This window comes from Vicia villosa, linkage group LG5 (genome assembly GCF_029867415.1).
Source record: "Vicia villosa cultivar HV-30 ecotype Madison, WI linkage group LG5, Vvil1.0, whole genome shotgun sequence".
Classification (NCBI taxonomy): domain Eukaryota; kingdom Viridiplantae; phylum Streptophyta; class Magnoliopsida; order Fabales; family Fabaceae; genus Vicia; species Vicia villosa.
The window spans coordinates 151,503,949-151,525,897 of NC_081184.1; the positions used below are offsets into that span (position 1 = coordinate 151,503,949).

Here is a 21,949-nt window from a genome sequence, read left to right on the forward strand (position 1 = left end):
TTAATATACATTTTTTTATATTAAAAAATATACATCTGAAAACAAATGTACGTTCCATACCAAAGCGCGGATTTGTTACTGGTTCTAATAAAAAAAACTGAAACGGCGTCGTAAGGACCTCTTACAGACAAGTCGCGCTACTGACACGCTCTTGGTGCCATTTTCGAATCTTGGTGGTAGGTAGGTACCACAGTTTCTTGTCTTCTAGTTCTTCCCCCTTCCAAACTTTGACTCACTCCGATACGCACCCATTCTCAGTAAGAGTAAGTTCCTTCTATCACTTTTTCCCTAAGATCCTTGATGCAGAGTCTCTTAAATTTGATAATTTTATCTTAAATTTGACACTCGGCAATGGGAAATTTGGTTTTATTTTTCTTTCTTTTTTCTGCATGAAATGGATTACACTAGCTGAATTTATGTTTTTTTTTTTTTTGTAATATCAGGAAAATGGCTGCTACTTTTTTTCACCAAACTGCAGGTCTTCATGGTTGGGCCATTGATATTCCTACCTTTGGATCTTCTAGAGTATTTGGGAAATTAATCTCAACGCGCTTTATTTGCAATGCTACTCACCATAAATTGCACCCTGTTCTTGCATCAGTTTCTCATGCTTCTGTTCTTGATCCCACAGCATCACACTCCATTTCTCATGATTCATCCCGTAAGAGACTATTCTTTCTTGATACCAATTCGATTTTCATATTATGGCTCTGTTTGGCAAGACCAAACCTTTAGCTTGGTGTTTATATAGCGTTTTTTCATATGCTACACGCTGTTTCTAGTAGCGTTTAAACATATCTTATAGTGTATTACTATGTCTCTCATTTTTACCTCCATTGTCTTGGTTAAAAAAACTTAGAGCTTATATTTGCTATATAAGCTAGTTAATTCCCTACTTTATTTCATTCCAAATAAAGCCTATATAGAGAGAGCTTTGATGATATTGGTAAAAGGAAGAAGTAAAGAGAAAGGAAGGCTGAGTAGTCCCCTCACATTGCATGAGGTTTTATTTTTCTTAGTTGGACTTTGGAGGATACATTGGAGGAGAACTTTGGAGGATTATCCTTTCGTTTCCTTCCTACCCTTCCCTCCAAAGCCCCCTTCTTCCTTTCCCTTCTAATTCCCAAGAAAGCCTAGAGAAAATTTGAGTAGCCTACTAGTAACTCAACAAACTAATTCAACTACTTGTTTAAAAATTGTGCAAGTGCAGTCACTCAAGATTGAGTGTTGGATCGTAAGATCTTACATGCCAAGGATGCCTGGGAGTGGTATGACTAGAGAAATATCGCTTTCGTCGCCGGTATGGTCAAGGTCGAGCTATTTGAAGCAAGATTGTAAAAAAAAAAGTGTTGGGCCTTTTTTTTGGACTTGAATTATAATTCTCATGTTTTTGTGTATCTGTGTCTGTGTGTATAAATTACTGTTTTTCCCTTTGGTAGGATCTTACGTGCCTTGCTAAGGATCTCAGTTTTACGATCTTTCACAAGCCGAACGATCCTACTTAAGTTAAGATATTGTGCTTGACTATAATGGTTGAGTTATTTTGACACAAGTTGACATAAAAAAATGACAACAACTTAGATGGTTAACACAATTGAACTATGTGGTTAATTCTGTTCAATAAATAATTAATAAGAATAACAAGGTGTTGCAACTCATTAACCATCCACTAAACACAATTAACCATGATTTTGAACGTCTTTAACCACAGCTCATGTCTATAATGGAACCCAAATCAAGGTTAATGAATACCTGAAAATTGTGGTTAATTGTTTTCAGTGGATGGTTAATGAACTGCTACATCTTGTTAAACTCACTAACCATCTACTTAACATAATTAACCCAAATTTAAAATGTGTTAACCATCTAAATGTTATCAAATTTTGATGTCAAAGAAACATTTCTCTTTTTTTTTTTAATTAATACCAACATGATTCTAAGCATGTATTTGCCTTGTGTACATAATTTTGTTGCTTAAATTGTAAACCACGTGTCAATTAAGTTATATAATTATTTTGATACTCTGGTTTATATTCTTATTGGTGGGTGGTGTAAGCATGTTTTGTAGATGAGAGTACTTTGATATTGATCCGTCATGGTGAATCTATGTGGAATGAGAAGAACTTGTTCACAGGATGTTGTGACGTGCCTTTAACTAGGAGAGGAGTAGAGGAAGCCATTGAAGCTGGCAAGAGGATTAGCTATATACCAATTGATCTAATTTTTACGTCTGGGCTAATCCGAGCACAGATGACAGCTATGCTTGCAATGACTCAGCACCTCGAAAAGAAGGTACTGGATCCATTTATAATGAAATTGTAAGTTACTTGTTCAAAGAAGATTTTTCGTGTTGCAAAATGCTACGTCATATAATTAGAAGTAGTGGATTTTTCTGTTAAGTTTAAACTTGACAGTTAATGTTGCCCGCTTGTTTTTTACTCTTGCAATTGGTATAATGGAAAATGCTTACATGAAAGTGATTATGCCCATTTAAGACGTCATTCAGTTTTGTTAACCATAAATATTTGTCATAAGCTAAAATAAAGTAAGGTGATTTTAGTTGTCTGGTGATTTCGTTTTGTATTTTGTTCATGATTCTTTGCACTAGTCGAAGTAAGGCGGACAAACTAACTTTCTGCGTTTTCTATAACCAAAATACTTGGTTTATGTTCCATCAATGTATATTCAATATTCAATAATTTAAATTGTTGCCTCATGTGGCTTTCTTTTAAGTAAAAACATTATCTTCACAACTGTTTTGAGGTGTCTAGTCTACCAATACTTCTTTACTAATTGTTTACTCTATAGGTTCCTGTTATCATACATAATGAGAGTGAACAGGCAACAACGTGGAGTGGAGTATACAGTGAAAAAACCACTAAGCAATCCATTCCCGTTATAACAACTTGGCAGTTGAATGAAAGAATGTATGTGGCTACGCCTTTATTCTTAATTCTTGTTCATATTATGTTCAATGAGTTTCAGAAGGATAGAATGTAATTCTCTATTACACTTTTACAGGTACGGGGATTTACAGGGTCATAATAAGAAAGAGACTGCAGAAAAATATGGGAAGGATCAAGTACATGAATGGCGTCGAAGTTTTGATGTTTCACCTCCCAATGGGGAGAGCTTAGAAATGTGTTCCCGGAGAGCTGTTGCCTATTTTAAGGATTTTGTAAGGGTGTCAACTTTCTCATTTGTCAATGTTGAAACCGTTATATTTGATTTGTTGTTGCGGATTAAAATATTTTAAATTGCCAAGAGGGTTGACGCAGAGAAGAATGCATTGTAGATTGAACCGCAGCTGAAATCAGGAAAGCATGTGATGGTTGCCGCTCATGCGAACTCACTGAGGTCTATCATAATGTATCTGGATGGACTGACCTCTCAAGAGGTGGCATCTTGTTTTTCTTTTGATTTCCACCGTATCATTTCTTATGTGTGGTATTGTTTGAACTAGGATTGATCTTTACTTTACTTCTCTATTAACAAACAGGTCACTAGTTTAGAATTGTCAACTGGTATACCATTACTTTACATATATAAAGAGGGGAAGTTTAATAGTAGAGGAAGTCCCGTGGGACTTACAGAAGCTGGTGTTTATGCATATACTCAGGTATCATCCATTAGCTTGGGTTTTACTCAAGTTACAGTGCCAAATTTTAACTATTTCAATATTCACAATCACATATGAAGGAGATTAAATAATTACATTACTCTTGGCAAAGTAATGTATTGATCCTCTCAAGTTTTACTGTTTCTGTTCTTCTAATCTGGTAGTCGACATCAGAGTATGTCTTTATTAATTTGTTCATTCTATAAGTTGCCATTTGTGTCTGCAGAGCCTAGCAGTTTACAGACAACAATTAGATGATATGTCACATTGAAGTTACTTTTCCCACTTCATGTGAAAGTTCAAAATGGTATGCTACAATACACCATAATGATTTATATTTTTGGTGACTACGTTGGTTTGATATTTCAAATCCCTAGTATCCGATGTTGTCTGTACATGACTGAAACTAATTTTGATGTATATTTGCAGGTATAGACATAGAAGTCTACATTCATTTTTGGTGGATGGTTTCATAGTTTACTTTCTGGGTGTCACTGTTCTGAGAATTATATATGTCTTCTCGTAAGCCCTTATAACCCTTTCAAAATTCAAGATTATCAGAAGGAATTTATCAATCATGAACGTTTTCAAATCTGTGATGGAAAAAAGAAAGCGAGTCCCAAAAATTTCTGTACTGTACAATGCGCAGTTGCCACATAACAATTTTGGATGGAGAGATAGTGAAAAACAAGTAAGAATTATTGACACGATGTTTGCTATATTTCTTTATAAGTAAATTGTTTGATTTTGTCATGTAAATATTTGAAGTATTTTGGAAAATTATATAATGTATTGATACAGTGAAATATATTGAACGAGTATTTGATTAGTGGACATTATTTTATCTTATCTTGCTTGAACTAGTCATCAAATGATTTCAAAAAAAAATTATCATTTAACAAAGGATTTAATTAGCAAATATGAGATTGATATGTTGTGTTTGGTTGAGACTCGTGGTATCAAAAGGTGCAATGTGATTGGTTCATATATGAGGGTAGAAACACGTTTTTTTTTTGTCATACTAGTGTACAACTATGAGGCGTAGAAGGAATACTAGTCTAACAGTTACCGACAGTGACGGTAATGTGGTTCGGGATAAAGAAATGTTGAAACATATCGCGGTAGATTTGTTTCATAATTTATATTATGAAGATGGCAATGCTCAACCTTGGGAAGTCACTGATGAGTTTTCCTATTTAGATCAACATTTGAAAAGTTGTCTTTACCAACAGGTTACAACAAAAGAGATTTGAACTGCTGTTGTTCGCATGGCTTCGTTTAAGGCTCGGGTTCTAGATGGCTTGCTTCCAATCTTTTTTCAATTTAACTGGGAGGTCCTTGGTGGATCAGCCTGTGATCAAGTTCTTACGTGCTTTGATGATCTTCAGAAGATTGTTCTATTAATGATATCCTGCTGGTGTTCATTCCATAGTTATGAATTTTTCTAATATGACTCAATTTAGGTCCATTAGTTTGTGTAATGTGGTTTATAAAACAAATACAAAGATCATTTCCACTCAATTGAAGAAAATTATGCCTATTTTTATCTCTCATAATCAATGTAGTTTTGTTTTGGAGCGACATGGTACCGATGACATTGTGGTTTCCCAAGAAATAAGGGAAAATTGAGTTGGTTAGCCATCAAGGTAGATTTAGAAAAAGCGTATGAGAGGATTTAATGGAGTTTTCTTGAACATAAACTAAAAGACGAGGGATTACACAATGCCCTCAATCCCTCATTTGATTAATCATTTCTTGTATATCGAATTGTAGGATGAGTGTTTTGTTTAAAGGTGCAAATATTAGGTTTTTTCAAGTGTTTTGTGGTGTCAGGAAAGGATAACTTTGTTCTTCATACCTCTTTGTTATATCCATTGAAAGGTTAGCCCACCTGATTGATATGGAAGTTAATTCGGGAAATTGGAATGTGATTCAGCTTGATTGATATGGAAGTTAATTTGGGAAATTGGAATGTGATTCAGCTAAATAGAATCGGACCCAAAATATTTCATTTTTATTTGTAGAGGATCTCCTTCTCTTTGAAGAAGCATCAGAAAACCATGTTTGAGACATTATGAAATGCTTGGAATCTTTTTCAGAAGTCTCAGGTCAAAAGATTTCTTTGGCAAAAACTCAAATGCTTGTTTCAAAAAATGTTCATAAACATAATCTTGGTATATATATATATATATATATATATATATATATATATATATATATATATATATATATATATATATATATATATATATATATATATCCTCCACGGTAGAAATAATACATGATTATTAATCCCTTATTAGAAGATGTTAAAGTACATGAGTGAATGCTATCTTTTGGAGGGAGAGTCACCTTAGCTCACACTATTATTGAAGAGCTACCTACTTAAACCATGCAATCTGCCTTGATCCAAAAGCAAAGTATATGACAAGTTGGAGATTATAATTAAAATAATTTTGGAGCACCAAACAAGACAGCTTGGTCGAGTGGTCTAAGGCGCTAGAATCAGGCTCTAGTCCGAAAGGGCGTGGGTTCAAATCCCACAGCTGTCAATATTTTCTTTTTGGACTTGGACTTGTTATGAATTTGTTGGATTTCTACAATTATAAATACGAATCTCATTCTTGTTATTACTACCTTTAAAATTTTATAACTTTAGAGTTGAAGACATAAGGAAGAGGTGACTATCCTAATAAGCGAACACTTAGGCTATGTTTGGATATCATAAGATCAACGGAGTGGAGCGGAGCGGAACGAAGATACCATTCCCTTGTTTGGAAATTTTAAGATGAAACAAGATAAGTTGTTCATTCCGCCCAAATCGAAGGGTAAGAAAAATAGTGGCAAGTGATGAAATGGAATGGAATCCATACCACTCTATTCTGCTCCGTTCCATCCGTTTTTAAATTATTCAAACAACGGAATATCATTTTATTCCATCACATTCCGCTCCGCTCCATCCGGTTCCATCAATCCAAACAAAGCCTTAGGGAGACAAAGGCTTAGGAAAACCTTTAAGAGTATTTAATGAGATTGAAAAACACTTATAAATACCTTGGACTTTTGAGATTGAAAAACACTTAGTTAGAAAATAAGGTATGTTTTTGGCAACTTGGGTAACTCATTTGTAATATTTTTGTAACAGCTTTTAAAAGTATAGTGAATTGAAAAGTTGCACTTTCTTTCAGAGTAGATTGTTTGATCGAATTGGATAAATAAATTATTGTATTTATTGGTTTTTATTCTTCTACCAAATTAAATTGTTGTGTTATTTCGAGATGTGCAATGACTGTCTTTTTTCTACTTTAATTAGAATGTGGGTGCGAAAAATGCTTTTACAATTGCGTTTAGAGTACTATGAAGCATAGGTGCCTTGCTACATCGGTTAGTACAGAAGAGTGGATATAAGACCTACCATTTTGGGAATCTTAATTTCTGAGATCTCAATGCATTGCAAAAGAACGAAATAGTAATCGGGTTGCCTCCATCAACATACCGACTGAATTTATAAAAAGTGTGTGCAAGCAAAACAAAACAAGGGTAAATGCAACAAGGATGTAGGTTGTATATCCAAGCATCACCTTAAGGTGGTGTATTTCGATGTGTGGGGGTCGGTGCAAGTGATTCGGTTGGTGGCAATAGATATTTTGTCACATTTATTGACGATCATAGTAGAAAGCTATGGACATGCCTAATCGAGAGAAAAGATGAGTTATTCAAAGTGTTTAAGAAGTTCAAGTCCGTGGTTGAGCGACAAAGCGGTCACAAGCTCAAAGTTATCAAAATGGATGGTGGAGGCGAATATGTCTCAAATGACTTTGGGAAGTTTTGTGATCAAGAAGAGATAGTACATGAGGTAGTACCACCTTATACACCTCAGCAAAACGGTGTTGCCGAAAAAAAGAATTGATCGATTATGAACATGGTGTGAGGCATGTTGAAAGGTGAAATTCTGGCACTTAAAATAGATGTTAAGACTGATGTCCCAACACCAAAACACAATGTCAAGATAGATGTTAAGACATCTTCTGCTGACAAAAAAACTTTTACCAAATCAATAATTATGCAGAAATAAATAGCATAAGGTAAAAGACACAATAAAATGTTAACCCAGTTCGGTGCAACTCACCTACTCTGGGGGCTACCAAGCCAAGAAGGAAATTCACTATGATAATATTAGTTCAAATCTAGACAATCCTAGTTTACAACTTATCGCTTAATCACTACCTTGTGCAACTTCTACCTAGGTCACTCCTAGATATTAGATCTCCCTCTCACTTCCCAATCACCACAATGACAATAACAAAAGACCAAAACAGAAGAATATACTTCCAATTACATATAATACATTCTTTGCTTCAAAGCTCATGAGTGACTGACAATAAACAACCAGTCAACCTCAATGCATCAAAAGATACATGAGTGACACACAAAATCACAGTAAAACGACTCTCAAAACATAATACTCTAAATTTCCCTCTCTCTTTTACAAAGTTGTGAAAAACTAAGTTGCATTAGGATTTAGTTTCTCTTTATATACTCCACATCTGTTCATGGGCTTCGTGTTCTTTACCCAAATATTTCTTTATCCACAAGTTGGGGGTTGCATTAATTATGCCGAAAATCTCCTTGAATCTTGGAACAAATCATCACTAGTTTCCAAAATTGTCTCAATATCCAAATCTGAGAAACTTATTCACAATTGGAGATTATATCATTTATTCTAAATAAAATCTTCTTGACCCGCGCAAATATGTGAGATATATCCAAAGAGAATCTCACAAAACTAAATTAAATATGTTAAGAAAAATAACAGTAGCTCCTGCTATATATGTTATTCAGGATGTCATAACATCTTGTCCAACATCTGGCAGTGAGACATGTAACATGTTTTAGCAAAATTACTCCCAATCATAAAACCAAAGAAATTACAAAAGGGAAGAACTTGCTGAAAGAGTTACAGGGAGAAGCAGTATCCATATCTACCTAGTTGTTGAATAGGTGTCCAACAAAGAAGCTTGAGAAGATAACACCAAAATAGGCATGGTCTGGTTTCAAAATGAAACTGAACCATTAAAGAGTTTTCGGTTCCATGGCGTATCGACTTGTTCCGAGATAACTTAGAAAGAAGTTGGACGATAAGGGTGAATTGATTATACTTGTTAGGTATCACTTCAGTGGAGGTTACAAATTGTATGATGTTGCAAACAGGAGGATTATTATCAGACGGGACATGGTTGTTGATAAGTTAAAGCAATTGGAGCAGTATGTAACCAGTTACAGACAATCGTTAACCAATTACATGCAGTCGTTAATCGATTATCGGGAAGTTGTAATCGGTTAAACCTTCAAAGATCCAAATTATGCATAACTCGAAAGTGCAGAAATGCAGCATATCAAAGCCTGAAATGAAGAGAATTTCAGAAGGTCAATAAGGAAAAGATGTGTGCCTCAAAAACTCCAAGATTGTGAGATATTTTGTAACAACGAAGTCAATGATGATTTTGTCCATTTTACACTTATGGCCGAATTTGAACCCGTCAAGACGAAAGAGGCCTTAAGTGATCCAAAGTGGATTTATGCTATAAAGGAGGAGCTGGAATCGATTGAGAAAAATGATACTTGGGAGTTAGTTGAGCTACCGAAAGGAAAGAAGATGATTGGTGTAAAATAGGTCTATACGGGGAAGGAAAATCTCAAAGGTGAAATAGTCAAGCATAAGGCTCGATTAGTTGCAAAGGAATTTTTGCAAAGAGAATGCATAAACTTTGAAGAGGTATTTGTAGCAGTTGCTAGAAGTGAAACCATAAGGCTAGTTCTTGGTATTGTGAATAACAGCAATTGGCCCATCTATCAAATAGATGTGAAATCTATATTTTTGAACGGACCGCTTGAAGAGGAAGTGTATGTAAAACAACCCCCTAGTTTTGTTGTGAAAAACCAAGAAGGAAGGTTCTACAAGTTGAGAAAAACGCTATATCGTTTGAACCAAGCTCCAAGAGCTTGGAACAAAAGGATAGGTGGCTTACTAAAAAACATTGGTTTCAAGAAATGTTTATTCGAACACGACGTATATGTGAAGACGAATACAAGTGAAGGGGTGATCATTATTTGTCTATACATAGACAATTTGTTGATTACATGTTGTGATGAGAAGAGTATTTATAAGTTCAAGAGTGAACTTATGAAAGAATTCGAGATGAGTGGCCTTGGTATCGTGTCATACTTCCTTGGCATTGAGTTCCACAAATCCAAAAGGGGGTTGCTTATGCATCAAAGGAGATATGCTCTTGAGATATTGAAGAAGTGTGAAATAGAGCATCATAATGTTGTCATTACACCAACAGAACAGAGGTTACAATTGTCAATGAATAAAAAGGAGCAAGACATTGATCCACGTGCTATTTGTGCAATATGCGATCAGACTTGGCGTTTAGTGTCAGTATTGCAAGTAGATTCATGGAGAGACCAAAGGTATCCCACTTGACAGCAGTCAAAAGAATTCTAAGATACATCAAATGGTCTATTGGATGTGAAATTCTCTTTCCCGCAGCGAATACGGGCAAAAAATGCAATTTGCTCGATTTCACTGATTCCAATTTGTGTGGAGATAAAGAGATCATAAATCTACATATAGATACATCTTTATGTTTGGTGGAACACCAATCTTATGGTGTTCGAAGAAGGAGCCAGTGGTAGCACTATCGTCTTGTGAAGTCGAGTATATTGACGCTTAGTTATGTGCGTGTTAAGCCGTGTGGCTAATGAATCTATTGAAAGAGCTGAGCATCAATGAGGGTGAGGCTGTTACGCTCTTGGTTGATATCGTTTCATTATTAATCTTGCTAAGAAACCAATTTCATATAGGAGGAGCAAGCATATTGAGACGAGGTTTAACTCTTGAGGGAACTTGTTAGTGAAGGAATGTTGAGATTATGATATTGTAGAAGTGAAGACCAAGTGGTTGATTTGTTGACTTAGGGTGTCACAAATGATGTGCTCAAAAAGGTTGAAGATGAGCATGTACATGAAAGACTTGGAACACTTGAAATAAGATGATGTGTTAAGAGATTTTGAATATTTCAAGTGTTGTAACCGGTTAAAGCGGAGTTGTAACCGATTATAAACATCAAAATAAGTCAATAAGCATAAGAAAAAAATGCTTTTGGAGTTGATGTAACCGGCTACACATTTACAGTAACCAGTTATGACTGTTAGTTAATTTATGTAATTTCACAATTGTAACCCGTTACAGGTTTTGTGTAACTAGTTACAGGTCCGACATTTGACTTTTTCTCTTATTTGCCTTGACGTTTTTGTATCCTAATCACTTGCATATATACCTTAGAGTTATGTTTGCAATGTACAATGAAAAGTAATAGAAAATTCTCACTCTTAATTATCTCTCTGTCTAATTCTCCTCTACCCCGCTCTCTCTTTCTCCACCTACATAAACTCTTCATTGTTTACCAATCTTGTGATTGCATGTTCTAACACCTTCCCTCATTTCAAATCATCCAGAATCGTGTTTTCACACTTCTCACTCTCACACTTTCTAAAATTTTCCTTTACTTTTTCTCACTAATATTTTCCGAAGTGCTTCTTCGAGAAAGTTCTTTTGTGAGTAAGGATAAGTTATAATTCTGGAAGGGTAGAATTGCAAGTTCACCAAGGAACTTTTATATCTTTTGAGGATCAATACATGTATATAAAGAAGGAACAAGATTCTTATTCAGCAAAGCACCTATGACAATTTCAAATTCTGGGCAAAGCTTCATGAGAAATTGATCTCGTCGACTTGTGTAATAAACCGCTTAAATAGCCGCGAGAAAAGTCTTGGGAACATCAACATGTATAAGAGCAGAGTGTTTTGTCCATAAATTTAAAAAACCAGAATAATATTCTTGAGCAGATAAATTACCTTGTTTGTAATTAGTCATCTCTAGCTCCAACTAAAAATGTTGGGCTGAATTGTCTTGGTTTTAAATACCATTCAAATGGTTTCACGTTTCTTGATCAGTTGAAAATGAGTGCGAACTATTGATCATTTGAGGATCAATGGTACTAAGGATCTAAATTATTATTTGAGCGCCTTTGATGGTGAATTTTAATTCTCCATCCCCATTTTGGTTAGAGGCAAGGAACTAGGATTGTTTGGGGATTCGGGTTTGAGTTTGAGGGAGGTAATAACCATCTCCGACTCGTCCCGTTGCCAATCCTCTATCCGCGTAAATTTCTTTACACAACAACTCGTTAGTGTATCACAACCATTCATAAAGATTATAGATAATTAAAATAAAAGTCAAACCTTAATTACAATCTAACACTCACGATTATGAGACAATGTGTTTGGATTGACGGTGAACATAATTTATTTTAAAAAATTATGTTTGTTAGAATTTATTTTAACATAATTTAGTTTATATCTTTGGATAGATTTATATAAAAGTGAGTTGAACAATAAACTTACAATGTAAAACATATCCAGAATCAATTTTGGAGGTAGAAGATAAATTTCTAACTTTAAGTAGAATCCATTCTGAATACGGAATCAATTCTACTTTTGATAAAAACAAACACTTCAAAATCATCGAGAATTAATTCTATAAATCTAAAATGGATTACTATTCCAAAAGTCAATTGATAATAAATCTAAAATGGATTACTATTCCAAAAGTCAATTGATAATGGGTCTTCCAAAAGTCAATCGAAACATGCAAAATGTAAAATTTCTTTACTATTTATACATACCAATAAATTCATATATATATATATATATATATATATATATATATATATATATATATATATATATATATATATATATATATATATATATATATATATATATATATATATATATATATATATATATATATATATATATAAATTTCTTTGGACGATTAGTGTATCACAATTATTCATAGATACTATTTTATTAATAATTAAAATAAAAATCAAATTTCAATTAAAATTTAACGATCACGATTAATTAACTGTATAAAATCCGTTACTCGTTGCTGGTATATATCAACTAAATTCTAGATGTATTCCTCTAAAACTATTTCTTTCAATGCTCTTGAAAAACAAACTTCTAAACACAAATATCATGTGTTTTTATCATATGCAAAAATTAAAAAACTATATTTTTGTCAAAAATAAATAAAATAAAATCAATCTATTTTCTGGATTATTTTGTAAGCTGTTAAGTTACAGCGGTTTCATACCACTTATTTGCTTCCCTAACGCCCTCAACCTTAAGTGCTCCGAAAACCCTGCCGCCAAATTCTCATCCTTCCAAAACCGAAACACAAAAACATACAAAAACAACATTATTCACATCAATTTTTTCCTAATCCATTTTCAACCAAAAAAATAATCTTAACAAAAAAAATAGAAATATTATTCTCAAAATAATCACCAGAATCTATACAAACAACAAGATTAATCAATCACATTCTTGTTAATTTTTTCATTACTACAAAAAAAAAAAAGTGTGAATGTTATGAACCTAATGAACGTATATGCATGCATGGTTGTAACAATATATCAATGAATGAATGTCTTCGTCTACCTCTTCTTCACGTTCAAAATCAAATGCTAATTCTGAAATGACCAAAGCTAATAACCAATACAGCATTTCCCTTAGCCCTATCCATCCCATCATCAATACACCCAATTCAACGCCTGACACTCCTAATGTCAAGAGTGAAAAAAAGAAAAAGGTTCTTTTTTCTTGCAAATTTTCTTTATTGAATTGCATTCATTGTTATTACATTGTTGTTGATTTTGTTTTTGTTTGTGTGAAGTCTATCTTGCCAAAGATTTTTGGATCAAAGCGAAACGGGAGAGGCTCGGATGAAGATGCACTCAAATCTAATCCGGAAGCAGATTCAATTTCAATTAGTCTTGGTATTCATTGAATCTCTTTCGTTTTCGTTTTTCGTTTTCTCGCGCGGTTGGTTACTTTATTTATCTTCTATTTGAATTTGTTGTGTTGAAAGATTTGGAGAAGAAGTTGGAAACCAAGAAAAAAGCATTTCTTGAAGGTCCCATGATGAGAAAGAGTTTCTCAGGTATATGATTTTAACTTTTGGTCAATTCTGGATTCTTGATCCAACGGTTAAAGAATATAGACCCTTGTAGCTATCAAACAAGATGAAAATTTTCTTATGAATTTCTACTATTTTGGCAGCTTACCTAACATTGATATTTTGTTATTATCTATTTAACACTGAGACTTTAGATTGAAAACGCGTTCATGATTGGTGTCCGATACGCGTTAGTATTGAACACTACCAATACATGTGGTCACATTCATTTCAGTTATTATATAAATTTTCAATTTATTACTGGTGTTGACGTGTGATTGCTAGTTTATATGGATAATTACAAGTTTTTCCTTGTGTGCGAAGAAATCAAATTTTCTTGTTTGATATTGACTTTAAGCTCTTCTTGTCTTTATCATGGTAGATGAATACTCTTTGAATTATAGATTTGTTAGGATATGAAAATGTGACAAAGTAAACCAATGATTCTTAATTTCTTATCAACTCGCAGAAAGGGAAACTAGCCCTGGGATTGAAGGCTTAAATTTATGCACTTTTGAACAACGACCGATGCCTCTGGAAAACGAAATTCAGAGTTTCAGGTAAGGGATTTCATTTTCAGGTCAAACAAGGCTTCAACATGTTTGCATATACCATGTTAGTTATTGATGCTGTGCTGTTTCGTAATTGGAATTGCAGGGTCTTTGTTGCAACATGGAATGTAGGAGGAAAATCTCCAAGCTATGATCTCAACCTTCAAGATTTCTTGCTGGTGGAGGGTTCTGCAGATATTTACATCTTAGGGTACAAACCGAATCAAAAGCAATTGTTTCTATAAACTTGTTTTCATCCAAATCATGATTATAGCTTGATGTTATATGTTATATGTTCAGATTTCAAGAAATTGTTCCTCTAAGTGCTGGAAATGTTCTAGTAATCGAAGACAATGAACCAGCTGCAAAGTGGTTAGCATTGATAAGTCAAGCACTAAACACACCGAAAAATGAATTAAGCGATTCATCCGATTCAGGAACCGGATCGAAATCAAAGGAATCAAAGTCACCGGCGAGTCTAAATTTCTTTCAGAAGCCTTCTCTTAAAGCTATCAGTAGAAACTTCAGGGCAGAAGGAAGCAGCCTCCTTAAGGCATGCAATTGTCCTGTGGAATCTCCGTTAAGAGAGAGGCGGAGGGTTAGAAAGTTTAGTGATCCTATGAGTAAGTTAGAAACCGAGATTCGTGGAGAAAGCAGTATGGAAGAGTTGCTTTCAATTGCAGAAATACCTGCTACTCCTGGCCAATCTAAATACTCCCTTATATCAAGTAAACAAATGGTTGGGATTTTTCTTACCATTTGGACTAAGAAAGAATTAGTACCTCACATTGGTCATCTTAGAGTAGACTCTGTAGGGAGAGGAATCATGGGTTGCTTGGGCAACAAGGTAACCACAAGAATCCCTATATACTATGTCATTCAACATAAAACTAGTACTCTAAAATTTAAAACTGATCTTTGTACAATTGATTGCAGGGGTGTATATCGATGAGTATGTCATTGCATCAAACAAGCTTTTGTTTCGTATGTAGTCACTTGGCTTCTGGCGAGAAAGAAGGCGATGAGGTGAGGAGGAATTCTGATGTAGCTGAGATTCTCAAAGGCATACAATTCCCTAGGATTTGCAAGAATCCTTGCCGGAGAGCACCAGAAAAGATAGTAGATCACGAGTAAGTCATCAAATATCTATATTAGAACTCAAAAGAACGGAAGGACTACTGATTACGTACCTTTTGAATTCTAACAATGTTTTGCGTGTTTTGCAGTCGAATAATATGGCTCGGAGATTTGAATTATAGGGTGGCATTGAGTTATGAAGAAACAAGGGTTCTATTGGAGGATAATGATTGGGACACTTTGTTAGAAAAAGATCAAGTGTGTCCTTCTACCTACTCATATACATATACATATACATTCATGATAGAGAAATTCAATGAGTCGAGTAAATTTACTGATAAATTTGCTTTTCATTTTTATTCAGTTGAACATAGAAAAAGAAGCAGGAAGAGTTTTCAGTGGTTTCAAAGAAGGAAGAATAGTCTTTGCACCAACTTACAAGTATTCACAAAATTCAGACTCTTATGCTGGTGAGACTGTTAAATCAAAGAAGAAACGTCGAACGCCAGCATGGTATTGCTTCATCACCATGTCACATTCACAATCAATCAAAAACTTATGATATATTAATCAAAAACCATTATCATTGATTATATTCTGCTGTTGAACAACTGTCAGGTGTGATAGGATACTGTGGCGTGGCAGCCGCATCGATCAAGTATCCTACATTCGTGGAGAATCAAGATTCTCTGACCATAGACCTGTTTGCGCTGTCTTTTCTGTGGGTGTGGAAGTAAGAAGCAGAAACAATAGATTCAGAAAGGGCTATTCTTATACAAGCCCGAGACTCGAATATGAAGACTTGATACCTCAAAGGCATAGTTTCTATGATTATTAATCCAAACCTCAAACCAAACTTGTATATTTTTCTCTTAGTGTCTATATAGAAGAATGATGATTTTTCGCCTTGCTTTTATTGTCTTTCTATTTTGCCACCACACTCACCAAAATGTCCATAGATGGTTAGAATTAAACAATCCTTAACTCCTAACAATTTATTGTAAATAGAGTTGAACCATTCATTGTCATACAAACATGAAATATTGAGGAGAAACATATGCTATTAATAATAATTTGAACAGACTATTATTTGAAAAAAAAAAAATAATTTGAACAGACTAAAGCTCACTTGAGTTACATATCAAGATAGATGGTCCCTACTTATTTAAATCTCTATTTTCTATCTAATTAAAATGTTGAAAGAAGACATATTGGCATGCAGCTCGGATCATCTGCGGTGTTGTATTTCTGTCCAGTGAGATTTTACTCACTGGACAAGAAGGCAGCACTAGCACTACAGATGATTCGAGTTCATCAGAGAGGAAAAGAACCTAATGGTATGTCAAGTCCCAAATTGAGGTTTCTTCGTGACTTAATGTGGTATCTTGTTCTTGATTTTGATTCAAGTCCACATTATCTCTTTCCATGTTCACTCCCATGTGCAATTCAAGATCTTGCATGCCATTAAGCCAAAATTCACCATAACCTTCTACTGTCCTATCCACAATCTCTCTCAACTCATTAACATTCCCAACGAGGTTTCCATGATCCTGATTCTGATTACTAGTTCCTGCTATATCCATATTAAACCAATCATCTGACAGATAATCATGAAAAGGAACATGACCTTGTTCTGATCTGTAAGAACAGAAGGATTCATGATTCACCCTTGAACTCTTGTCTGAAAATCCCATACACAATTCACTTTGTGGACACTCAGAATATTGACAGGAATACATCTTATCAAAATCAACATCAAAATCAAAATCAAACTCACTCTTCCTCTTCTCATTCAAAACATGTGTAACAACACTACTAGAGCTTTCACCTTCTTCTGATATCTTGAGACACTTTCTAGTGATTTCTGAAAGCAAAGCTTGTTCTTGGTTCATAACTTTGCACCAAGTTGCACTATCTTTAGCAGTCATCTTATCTTGCAAAGTCTTGGACTGAGTCACTAGCCTTCTAACTTTATCAACATCAGGAGACAAGTGTTTGATAATTGCAGCCAACACAGAAACTTTCCAACCCTTTTTCAAATCATGAGGCTTTCTATAAGGTGGTGGACCTTGTTTTTCTGCCACAACACCTTGTTGACCCCACCACTGTTCTTTTCCATTTGGCCACCAAGGGGGAGCCAAACCTCTCTCAAGAGGGAACCTTCTTTGTGGTGGCACACAGTGTTGCATGAGAGCTGAAAGCAATGAACCTAAAGTAGTATCTTGTAACTCATAAAGTAAATGCATGTATGATGAAATTGAATCTTGTTGATTTTCAAAGAGTGGTGGTGGTGGTGGTAATAATAAGTATTTGGAAACAGCTTCTGGTGCATTTTGACTGAACTTGACTTGTTCTTTCCACCACTCACGCAAGCTTTCAGAAGAACCTGTCACTGGTTTTCCATTCTCTGGGATAATACCATAGACAAAACCTTGAGCTTTGCATATTGTCATAATCTTCATCATATATTTGAGGATTGAATCTTGTGCTCTTGACATCTTCTTTCGTCTCGATGCTTCATCTTTTGCTTGCTGGTTTTGTTCTTGTTTCTTGCCTTTCTCCTTAAGCTTCTGTAGTAGGATTTTGTCCTTCCACATGCGTTTCTTCAGCTCATCATAGTCTATTTCTTCTTCAACTTCTTGTTGATCAGATAGGTTGGTTTCTTCAGTGATTTTCACCATGATTTATTTATGTGAAATCTTATTTGCTAGCTTTAGCAAAACTGAGAATGTTATAAACGTAATGCAATGAGTATATATATGTGTGTGAATGTGCATGAAGGTACTGTTATGGCGGTGATGATTCGGTTATGAAATGGTAAAGCATGTCTGAGGAAATGGTGAAGTGAGTGCCGCGTGTATTGAATTCACGTGCCTGGGTATGGATTCCATGCAGTAATGCTCTCAGAATAATTACTAGATTCATACATATGAACACTGTTTCATCTTATTTTTTTATACCACCAATCTTATCTTTTCGATGTAATAAAAAAATTACAATTACTTTTTTTTTAATAATATTTATGAAATTTATATTTGCTAGACTATTATTTCATTTTATTGAATTTTGCACAGAGGAATTGATTATTGAAGGATATTTTGAGAAGAGTAAAGCTATTACGTACAATGGCCTAGCGGAACCTGAGTTCGAACCCTGTGGTTTTCTTTTGGCGTTTTATATTCTTTCTAATTTTTTTGCTTATTTATTTCTTTATTATTAGCTCTAGATTTTTTTTGACTATTAGAAAATTGAATTTTTTAAATTTAGTGATTCTAGTCTGCATTAGTTCTTTTGACGTTACTTTTTGGTTCTTGGTTAGGACTAAATTTTCTAATATTATTATTTTCTTGACATTTTCTAATAGGTAAGTTTTTGGTTCTTTTGACGTTTGTTTTTGGTACTATAAGATGCTGATTGATCTAATAAGGGCACCGCCCCGTTTAAGTTTAAGTTTCATTTCAATTTCAGTTGCCTAGAGGCACCTACGGATATCTGCCTTAAAGCCATCCACCATTGTCCTACAAAGTTTGAGGAAATCTTCAACAGTTTCAGGAAGAGGAATAAATCAAGACTTTGCATATTTCAAACTTCTTGGAATGTCCTCGATGAGGTTATTTCACAAAAAGACTATCTTCTCGTGCTTCTCCTTATACTTTAGGTAGTCTCTGAGAAGCTTGGAAACCATGCTGACATGCTCGCATGCTTTAGTGATGATTACATATTGCTCTTTCCAATGTTCTTTTTCAGCTCATGCTTCTTCATAGATATCCCTTCGTTGGGGGAAAGTCTCCCTAAGTGTTGTCAAAGCTTGGAGGGCACTTTCATATTTAGAGGTACGCTTCAAGAATAGCTCTTCAGCAGCTATTCTCCCAAGTCGTTCCTTTTTTTCTAACTATGGCTCTCTTGAAGGTCAGCAGCAAGGTCTCATATTTGCCCTTCCTGTTCCCTAGTCTTATCTTCGAGCTCTAAGACTAAGGATTCTAAGACCTCTTCGGCTTCCCTCTTATCTTGAACAATTTTGTCATGATATTCTTTCCATTTTACAATCTCCTTAGCCGCTTGTTCCAACTTTTCATTATGTGAGACCAAGTTATAATTAGCACTTAACATACCATCCATCATACGCTTCCTCTTACTCCTTTCCCTTTCTTCATGTTCCATGTAACTGACTCTTTTCGTAAGTTAATTGTTGAAGTTTAAGCTCCAAACCTTCCTTCTCCTTTTGGGAATCCCCTAGGGCTTCCCTAAGTTCTTCTACCCCTTCCATGGATCAAAAAATTGGATCAGGAACATCGGTCTTATATGCAGGATCAACAACAAATGGTAGCTGATTGCTTTCAACCCTCTTAAAAACTCATTTGGTATAAGGTTCCCTTGCTATAGCATTCTTTTGCCCAAAACTTTTCTTTTGAACATGACTCCAGGCCCGACCAATATTTCTTAGTGATCTTGGGTCACCTTTTCCCATGTCGTGCAAGAGTAATTGTTGGATTTGATCCTAGGAAAGTTTATCGTTCATAGTGTATCCCAGCTGACGTAAAGCTAACACAAGATTCTAATTAATGAAACCCTTCGTCCCAATTAAAGTAACATTAGGAAAATATCCACATTTATAAATAACCTCTTCAATATTAAGTTTCTTTGTATATTATAAGACGGAATCAAGATTTTTCCAAAAACTTGAATTGTTTTAAAGACTGACTCTTCCTAGTTACTCGTATCCTCCCAGAGGCTCATATGACAGTATGCACTGTTGGAGATGGAGTGTAGAGGGGTTAACGTATAGAACTGTTTCCTAAGTACTAGAATAAGAGTCATTTCCTGATGGGAAATGGGGAGTATGCTTACAAAAGAGACGAAATCTCTCAAGAAGCGTTATATTTGAAGAAGCGGTTGATAAATTTCGTCAAAGAGTTGGGTTATCTCGAGGATGTTACTCCTCAAAATGAAAACACCCAAAAAATAGTTGAAACACCTCATTGACACCCGCTTATTGATGGATGCCCGTATCAGGGAAGAAAGGAAGATTACTTTTGGTAAGTCCTGAAAGCTCTTGGCCTTTTCATCTTTTACTTACTTAATCATGACTTATTTATTTTGGTAATGACAGTATGCAGTTTCAATGAAGGGTGAGGAAGTGCTCCGTCTTTTACATCGGGGAATATGGCCCAGAAAAACTGTAGCGGCCCTTCCACTACTCGAAAGCCCCACATGGGTTTTGTTGCTCTGAATGCTCTCCAACGGATGTTGCATCCATCTGGTCCTATGACCCTCATGCCATTGAGGCATCCGGCCCACTCCCTTTTAAGAAATGAAGGGTTCCTCCTATAGAGGAGGATTGCTCATATTTAGCCAATTTGTCCATGTGTGCCCTGGAGGAAGAACTGGAGACACTGGCGCATTACAATCGGTGTGTCTCTACTACTTTGGCCCTTGGTTGTATCGCTTGATGGACACTCTTTGTTCTGACCATCAATGTGAAGAAAAGCACCGGCTTGAAGAAAATGTATGTAGCCTGATGCTCCAATTGGATATGTACCTGAAAGAAATACAGACAACTTCTACTTCTCTTATTAGGATAGGTGATGCTTTACGCCTCCTTAATCTCCCTGGCTTTCTTGCCGACCAGGTGACGCTTTCGGTGAAGGGTATAGCAAGGAAGGACAAGTCTATAATTTTTTCTAGGATACTTTAACATCTACCCAGGATGCTCTTTCAAGGGCTCAAAGAGATCTATAGTCTTTGCGTCTTGAGAATTCTTCCTTGGCTAAATGTTTAAGTAACTATTTTGCTTCCAGCCTTTGGGCTATTTTATAGTCTTTTGAGAACACCTTGCAGCAAGTGGAGCATTTTCATTGTCCTTTGTGTATTTTGAGGGAGCAGGTTTGGTCGGATCAGATGCTCAAAGATGGGAAGGTTATTTCCTTGCTTGGGGTAGCCTTCCTTCCTTTATTGTCACATTTTTATGTGTAAATTATTTTTGTAATGGATAAATAGATATATTAGTGTTTTTACCTGTTTGAGGTATGTTTCTGTAACTCCAAATGTGGAACTTCGAATTCCGTGCGAACTTACGAGGTATTTCCCCAAAGTTTATTGCACATCTCCAGGGCCATTCTCGGTCAAAGGTCGGTTCCCCTTCCATTGTCCAAGTGAAAACCTCGTCTTAGGTCAATGTGTGGTTTTTCCACTTTATTTAAGTGTGTGCTTTATGCTATTGGGAATTGATTGGTGTAGTCGCACGCGCGTGGCATTTGCAACAACACCCCTAAGTCTTTGTGTTGGGGCCTTGATCCTTTTGGATGTACCTCGAACTCGTCGTTATATTACACAATCACAAAGAAATTAATATTTCCAAATTTATAATATTTCATTAACAATTTGGAAGTAATCCTACATCCGAGAAAGATGATTATTGATACGCTGTCGAGCACGGATCAAAACGAGTAATTTTAAAAACTGTAGATAATGACAATGGCTATATTCGTATCACAAGGATTCTTGTATTTTTTTATTAATCTACTGAAATCGATTATGAGGATTTATGGTTTAAGGATCGATTTAGAAAACTGCACAAAATGGCATCATGTAGCTCCAGTTATGATTTTCAC

General features: G+C 35.1%; 3 protein-coding genes and 1 non-coding gene across 5 annotated transcripts; 3 read left to right on the top strand and 1 right to left on the bottom strand.

Annotated features, from left to right (window-relative positions):
• Positions 1-135: 135 nt before the first annotated feature.
• On the top strand, positions 136-5,366 carry LOC131603209 (2,3-bisphosphoglycerate-dependent phosphoglycerate mutase 2-like). 2 transcript variants are annotated; one of them, XR_009284261.1, is made up of 10 exons: positions 136-263; positions 444-661; positions 2,069-2,292; positions 2,809-2,927; positions 3,022-3,178; positions 3,296-3,397; positions 3,500-3,619; positions 3,846-3,926; positions 4,049-4,310; positions 4,852-5,366. XR_009284261.1 is itself a non-coding variant. In XM_058875492.1 (9 exons), exons 2-8 carry the CDS (start codon positions 448-450, stop codon positions 3,888-3,890), a joined length of 981 nt encoding a protein of 326 aa, XP_058731475.1. In that variant the 5' UTR covers positions 136-263; positions 444-447; the 3' UTR covers positions 3,891-3,926; positions 4,049-4,842. The 2 variants fall into 2 exon arrangements, 1 of the variants encoding a protein (XP_058731475.1); XM_058875492.1 differs by lacking the exon at positions 4,852-5,366 and having other exon boundaries at positions 4,049-4,842.
• Positions 5,367-6,091: 725 nt separating this feature from the next.
• TRNAL-CAG (transfer RNA leucine (anticodon CAG)) lies at positions 6,092-6,171 on the top strand. Its single transcript has one exon. It is a non-coding gene; the product is annotated as a tRNA-Leu (tRNA).
• A 6,872-nt stretch (positions 6,172-13,043) lies between these two features.
• Positions 13,044-17,075, top strand: LOC131607800 (type I inositol polyphosphate 5-phosphatase 5-like). Its single transcript, XM_058879760.1, has 10 exons — positions 13,044-13,344; positions 13,429-13,531; positions 13,624-13,695; positions 14,180-14,270; positions 14,368-14,472; positions 14,562-15,108; positions 15,198-15,391; positions 15,488-15,596; positions 15,703-15,851; positions 15,957-17,075. The coding sequence occupies exons 1-10, from the start codon at positions 13,180-13,182 to the stop codon at positions 16,174-16,176; spliced, it is 1,755 nt and encodes a 584-aa protein (XP_058735743.1). The 5' UTR covers positions 13,044-13,179; the 3' UTR covers positions 16,177-17,075.
• Positions 16,445-18,044, bottom strand: LOC131607801 (putative ETHYLENE INSENSITIVE 3-like 4 protein). Its single transcript, XM_058879761.1, has one exon. The coding sequence runs from the start codon at positions 18,017-18,019 to the stop codon at positions 16,670-16,672; it is 1,350 nt and encodes a 449-aa protein (XP_058735744.1). The 5' UTR covers positions 18,020-18,044; the 3' UTR covers positions 16,445-16,669.
• Between the last annotated feature and the right edge of the window lie 3,905 nt (positions 18,045-21,949).